This window comes from Nannobrachium achirus, assembly GCF_963921795.1.
Source record: "Nannobrachium achirus genome assembly, chromosome: 10".
Lineage (NCBI taxonomy): Eukaryota > Metazoa > Chordata > Actinopteri > Myctophiformes > Myctophidae > Nannobrachium > Nannobrachium achirus.
Genome location: NC_137819.1, coordinates 13,275,691 through 13,283,065, shown reverse-complemented (window position 1 = coordinate 13,283,065; position 7,375 = coordinate 13,275,691). Strand labels below are relative to the sequence as shown.

The 7,375-nt window shown below is 45.6% G+C and overlaps 1 protein-coding gene across 1 annotated transcript in view; it reads left to right on the top strand.

Moving 5' to 3' along the window:
* Positions 1-1,124: 1,124 nt before the first annotated feature.
* The window catches only part of LOC308292823 (immunoglobulin superfamily DCC subclass member 3-like), a gene marked incomplete at its 3' end in the record, with an annotated part of 28,358 nt that continues 22,107 nt past the window's right edge, over positions 1,125-7,375 (top strand). The window contains exons 1-3 of the mRNA XM_080735244.1: positions 1,125-1,425; positions 5,166-5,310; positions 6,699-6,829. Of these exons, the coding sequence (XP_080591370.1) occupies positions 1,191-1,425; positions 5,166-5,310; positions 6,699-6,829 (511 nt within the window). The 5' untranslated portion in view covers positions 1,125-1,190. The remainder of the gene's footprint in view (positions 1,426-5,165; positions 5,311-6,698; positions 6,830-7,375) is intronic.

The following is a 7,375-nucleotide window of genomic DNA, read 5'->3' as shown; positions in this document are numbered from 1 at the left end:
AGGCCAGGGGTTTAGTTTTGGGGGGTTGTGCAAGAGAGCGTCAATCAAGTCTGATGGATTTGCGTGCAGTGAAAATGTTGCCCCCCTGTGTTGTCATAGATCAGTCTTTATATCACTGGGTCTCAACGTGGGGTCTTGGGGTCCTAGACAGAGTTCCAGGAGGTCCCCAAGTAGCTAAATGATTGATTGTTAGGAACCAAATGGACCCTATACCTCTGAGAGTGTATTGAACCAAATGGACCCTATCTCTGAGAGTGTATTGTACTCTGATGTTTTGAGCAGTGCATTTTGGAGCTGGCTTTGTCCAGACAAAAACCAAGGGGAAAAACATGTAAAAAAAAATACCTGGAGCTTGCTAAGGTCTAGGCCCTAGATCTTGGCACAAACGGCTCAAAGTTTGTTGTGTTGTAAAATGTCCGGGTCTCCCGACCCTTCGGTTGTGCTCATAATAAACAATATTCAACCAAAAACATGGATTCTGACAAAGTTACACCTACTAAGAGCGAGTTAAGAGCTACAATCTATTTAGGCTTGTTTTGCTGGTGGATGTAAACAGACCTGCACTGCTTGACGTAACTTCCCTTAGCGGCAGCACTGCCACCACTTCAGTAATATGCAGGCCACAGCACCATAGTGTGGCCAGGGGGCACTAGGTGTGATTATTATTAGTTGCGCCAGAAGTGTGTGCAACTACTGCGTTTGGTGTTTCTGTCACGTCCTCTGTCATATCGTCGTTGTCGGGTGAAAACCTTGTTTGTCCAAAACCGTTCGTTTTGCATTTATCATTTTTTTTTTAATGATTTAAACTAGTGAAAACAGCCAATCTACAAGCACACAGGGTGCTTGTAGATCTGCTGTTTTCACTACTTTTGTGCGACGGCCTTGTATGATGAAGCAGGGCTTTGCTTTGCGAAAGAACGGACACATTTGAAACTTGGAGATACGAGGTTTCCACCCGACAACGACGATATATATACAGTATATATACAGTATATCTGCAGTCTATTTTGTAATTAATGGCTTCATGTCACCATCTCTCTCTCTCTCTCTCTCTCTCTCTCTCTCTCTCTCTCTCTCTCTCTCTCTCTCTTTCTCTCTCTCTCTCCTCCCGTCCAGACGTATGTCGATCGTCCGAGCTGGCCTTCCTGCTGGAGCCCAGTGATGTGATCGCGGTGCGGGAGCGCCCCCTGATGCTGGACTGCAGGGTGCAGGGTGGCGAGGGGCCCATCATGGTGACATGGCGGAGGAACGGCGTGCCCGTGCCCACCGGCCCGCGGGTGCGCGTGCTGGCCAACGGGACGCTGCTCATCCAGAGCTTCCAGAAGCGGCGCGACGGCGCCGAGACCGACGCCGGAGAGTACGACTGCGCCGCGCAGAACCGCTACGGCATGCTGGTCAGCCGCAAGGCCAAGGTCCAGGTGGCATGTAAGTTACAATACAGGCTATATATGGGCATGTAAGTTACAATACAGGCCATATATGGGCATGTAAGTTACAATACAGGCTATATATGGGCATGGAAGTTACAATACAGTCTATATATGGGCATGTAAGTTACAATACAGGCTATATATGGGCATGGAAGTTATAATACAGTCTGTATATGGGCATGTAAGTTATAATATGGGGCGGCATAGCTCAGGGGTAGAGAAACCGTTATTAGAGCACGAAGGGTTCCCAAAGGGTTCCCAGTTCGACTCCGTGCTCCCCCTGAGTTAATGTCGAAGGGTCCTTGGGCAAGACTCTGAACCCCACATTGCTCCCGGTGAGCTGGTTGGTGCCTTGCATGGTTTCCTCCGCCACCGGTGTATGAATGTGTGCGTGAATGGGTGAATGTAATGCACAATCTCTGTACAGCGCTTTGGATAAAAGCGCTATATAAATGCACCATTTACCATTTACCATTTATAATACAGGATATATATGGGCATGTAAGTTACTATACAGGCTATATATATGGGCATGCCCATGTACAGGCACAATAAATGGTAAACGGTGCATTTATATAGCGCCTTTAAGGTGCTTTACAGAGAGTGTGCATTACATTCACCCATTCACACACACATTCATACACCAATGGCAGAGGAAACCATGCAAGGCACCAACCTGCTCACCGGGAGCAACTAGGGGTTCAGAGTCTTGCTCAAAGACTCTTCCACAGTAACTCTGGGGGAGCCCGGGATCGAACTGGGAACCCTTTGGTAACCCTCCACTCTACCTCTGAGCCACTGATGATGATGCCATCAGGGATTGCCATATATGGGCGGGCAGACAGACAGACAGACAGACATATATACAGATGTCTCCATATATGGGCAGAAAAGGAACACAGGCAGACAGACAGGCCAACAGACCACTGATTTAGAAGACATTTATAAAATCGGTAAAAAATATTCAAAGACAAAGACAAACTAAAATAGCAGATATACAAGCTCACAGCGCGGCACTCGGTGCCTCGAGATCTGCTATTTTTCAATAGCTAAAGCATAAAATAATGGTTAAAGTAATAACCGATGCCACTTACAGGCCAATTTGTGTTTGCATGCGACCTGACGGTCGCTTATCTCCCGATTAGGGAGTCTTACTGGTGTGTAATAATGCTTTCCAGGTCTAAATAGAAAAAGAGGTTGTGTTGCTGCAGTGAATGCCACCAAGTAGCCATGTGAGACCATGAGTGGTTGATGGAGTGCAGCTTGAAGCGCTATAGGGATTACACAATAAGGAGCGCTCATCAAACTGATTTAAAGCAGAGATAACTCTCTCCTCTGTGTCACAGCCGGACAGAGCTGTGTACGGCCTTATTCCCCCCTCCAGGCCTAGAGTTTATTTATAGCCACCTAGCACCGGCTTCATGCTACAAAGTCATAAAACAAGACAAAACGGCAAGCGGGGAGGCCTAAACCGCGGCTTTTGTTCTTCTCGTCGCTTTCGCTTTCTGGCGTTTTTTATATTGTTTTGCGTTACCTTGTTATTTTTTACTCCCGTTTGCAGCTCCCTGAGAGCGGACACGTGTAACCAAATGGACCCTTTCTGTTTGTGCTCTCGCAGAGTTAAATTAAAAATTAGGGGCGCCCGCTGGCCTGGTGGTCAAGGCGCATACCACATACTAGGCTATGATGCCTGCTGGCATCGGGAATCGATCTGGACAACCTTTGCCACATGTCATTCCCCATCTCTCTCCCCATTTCCTGTCAGTCTACTGTCCTATCAATAAAGGCATAAAAAGCCCAAAAACAAATCTTAAAAAAAAATAAAAAAAATAAAAAATAACTTTGGTTTGTTTGTTTTTCCAGTAAAAACGAAACACGTTATTGTTAAAAAGTCGAGTGTTTGTAACAGAAAATACATTTTCAGGTGGGTTACGACATTTCCCTTTTTTTTTTTTTATCCCACGATTTTGTAACCCATTTTTCACCCGGTGTCAATGATCTAATCCTGGGCGCTACACTCCCTCTGCCAACCTGGGGAGAGCAACAGACTGACCTCATGCTTCCTTTTCAATGCATGAGGAGTCCAAGTTGCTTCTTCTCACCTGACAGGGGGGAGTGGGTTACAACATTTCCACCAGTCAGAAAAAAAAGTGCTGACCTGAAAATGTATTTTTGTATTTGTTAAATAAAGAGCTTGAGAGACAGGAGGGGAGAGGGAGGGAGGGAGTGGGGGTGAAGTCATAAAAAGGGCAAGCGGGAGGCTGAGGAATGGTCTTTGTTGTGCGGGGGTCCATGGCTCTCGGCAGGTCTCCCTCCTCTCCTCTCCTCCCTGTCAAAACAAGCAGTAGTTTGGGGAGTTATAAATGCGAACACCTTCGCCCCGTACCTGGCAACCCCAGACCCCCTCTGACACGCTGTCCTCGCCCTCCTCTAGAGCAGTGCTTCTCAACCTTTTCAGGCCGCGAGGACCCCCAAAATAATCATATTTTAACTGGGGACCCCCCTACCCTGAAAAAGCACTAAGCGTTGAGGGATTACATTTTGTATTACACGGTTCTATTGTGAAAATAGCAGATCTACATGCTCACAAAGCCTCGCGTTGCGAGGCGTTGTGAGCATGTAGATCAGCTATTTTCAGAATTTCTGCCTCTAAAATTTGACAGTATGGCCAATGTTTAATTTGTCATTTTAGAGGTATTAAAAAGTTCTTAAATTGTCACTTTAGAAACGTACAGATACCCCTCTATACACTTAAACTTCATGTTGGTTTGTTTACTGTTGAGTGAGAAAACAATGTTGCACATTGAGTTAATCATCTGGGGACCCCCCCAGGTTCAGAACCACTGCTCTCGATCTGTGGTTCTCCACCTGGGGTACCCACATTATTTTTTGGGGGGGTCCCCAGATGATTAACTTAATGTGCAACATTGTTTTCTCACTCAAGGGTAAACAAACTAACATAAAGTTTAAGTGTATAGCACATTTCTAAAGGGACAGTTTAAGGACTTTGTAATACCTCTGAAATGACACACACACATCACACACACACACACACACACACACACACACACACACACACACACACACACACACACCCCCCGTATAACTGTATAAAAGCAGTGGTTTATGGGTAATCCAGACAATCTAAATGATGTGGGACCCTGGGTGGTGTTTGGCCAGTGCCAGAGCGTTGCCATGGTGACGTGTGTGTGTGTGTGTGTGTGTGTGTGTGTGTGTGTGTGTGTGTGTGTGTGTGTGTGTGTGTGTGTGTGTGTGTGTGTGTGTGTTTGGAGGGTGGGAGGGGCTGGTTATTGATTACGGCAATGAGCAGGTTATTAAGAATCCTGTGTGTGTGTGTGTGTGTGTGTGTGTGTGTGTGTGTGTGTGTGTGTGTGTGTGTGTGTGTGTGTGTGTGTGAGTGTGTGTGTTTGGGGGTGGGAGGGAGAGAAAGAGAGAGAGAGAGAGAGAGAGAGAGAGAGAGAGAGAGAGAGAGAGAGAGAGAGAGAGAATAGTCCATGGATGTATATTCACAAAAATGTTTGCATGTGTGTGTATGTATGGGAATGTGCACACACACACACACACACACACACACACACACACACACACACACACACACACACACACACACACACACACACACACACAGACACACAGGTACGCAGAATACCGATGAGTTCTAATGTTTTACATCATTAAATTCCTTGTCTTGTGTGTGTGTTCCTCTCTCCCCAGCTCTTCCTAAGTTCCATCGCCAGCCAGAGTCCATGTGGGTGGATGAGGGAGGCGTGGCACGCTTCCAGTGTCTGATCAACGGGGTCCCCGAGGCCCACATCACCTGGGAGAGAGACCACGTTCCCTTGAGCAACACAGACAACAGGTACACACACTGCTGGAGAGGAAACAACTATACTATCAAGTAGTGTTACTCAAGTACAATTGTTTGATTTGTTTAATTTCACTGGGTGGGCTTTTTCCAATTTCCAGTACCTTTACTTCTACTCCACTAGCGAGCTGTTGTGTGAAAGCCCTATCTATTTACTGTATGTGGAGTATTAAGGCCTGGACTTATTTTATACTTTAGCTATTGAAAAATAGCAGTTATACAAGCTCACAGTGCGGCACCGAGTGCCACGCTGCGAGCTTGTAGATCTGCTATTTTTGAAAAGTTGTGAAAATTTGTGAAAATCTTAAAAAAAAAAAGGTATTTTTAAAGCGAACATGCGTAAATCAAATTTTGCTTCTGTGGGGTACCTGGAACTAAATACTTTGAGATTGAGGTCAGTGGCCAAATACCTTTGGGCCTCCTTGATCTCCTCTGATGAAAGAAACATGAGTTTTTCAACAAAAACTTTTAGAAGAAATTTTTAGAATCGGGTCAATATATTCAAAGACTTGCACAAATTATCAAGATTTTTCAAAAAATAGCAGATCTACAAGCTCGAGCTTGTAGATTTTTGCTGTTTTTCAATAGCTAAAGCATAAAATAGCGGTTAAAGTGGTTCAAGTAGTCTAACAGGCCTGGAATTTCGTCATTTTAGGGGCAAGGCCACTTTAGCCTGGGGCCAGCCTATATACAATGCAGCTAACTAGTAACTGTGTATAGATATATATATATATGTTTTAACCATAGGTTTTAACATGTGTGGGGATGAAGTCTAGCTCCAGCCTTTGGTGTTGTCCATTTTTTGAGGACACAAAGGCCAAATGCCAGGGCAGGAAGGCCATCAAATAAAACAAGATTTTAGTCCATTGAATGATTTTGTTGAATTTAAGGGTTAGGGATGATAACCTAATCTGCAGTGAAATAGGTAAATTATGGTATTTACAATCTGATCCATGCTGGTTACACATCTTCATTCAGAAACATTGCCATTCAGAAGATTGACTTCCATTAGCCCTGCACCAATCAAAGTCAATGGATTGGTTTAAAGATGGGGACTCGGGAGAGATTTCAGAATCTCACAACAAAAGACACTGGTGTCTACATGACAAGAAAGAGACACTAGTGTCTGTCCAGTCTAGTCTCTACATATTGACAACAAGAAAGAGACAGAGGAGGAAGTGGTATAGTCAGCTGGGGCATTAAGGCCACAGTGGCCTCAAGTCATGCCATTTTTTTGAGGGGCACAAGGCCAAACTGAGGGGCAACGGCGTCCATGGCCTTCATGGCCTCCATGAAATTCCTGCCCTGAGTCTAACGCAACATGGGTGCGTGGATTTTACAGCAGACAGGCGCTCACTAACGTGTCCTATTGTGTTCATCAGGTTCACTCTGCTGCCCATGGGGGTCCTCCAGGTGACGGGCGTGAGGCAGGGGGACGCCGGCGTCTACCGCTGCGCCGCCGCCAACATCGCCAACACGCGCTACAGCCACGAAGCCCTGCTCAACGTCACCGGTACAAACCAACCTCCGCCATGCAGCTCCACCGGGCATGACACCATATGTGGATATTAACACATCACTAAAAACCCCAGGACGAAAATCCACTCGTCCTTGACAATTCACCCTCCTGGCCCCCAAACTGTGGAATAAACTCCCTGTCGCACTCAGAACCACAGACTCACTCCCTAGCTTCAGCCGTGGATTGAACACTCACCTCTTCAGACTCCACCTAAACCCATAGCACTTACCTTAGCACTTGCATACCCCCCAATGACCATACAATGCCCTGTCAAGTATGTATGAAGTTATGTTCAATCTGTGCCATATGGAAACAGATCTTCCTCTGTGACATCATAGGGGAAAGACTTACATACCGTACTTACCTAACATAACAGACATGTAAAGTGCTATAAAGGTGCTGTGGAAGGGGGAAAAAATGTATTTACAGTGGTAAGCTGAGCTTTAGTTTAACCCTGGTCGTCCCAGAGACTTAACACTAGGGCTGTTAACATTCCTCTGAAATTAAATTAGAATATTTACCTGAATATCGAATTCGAAT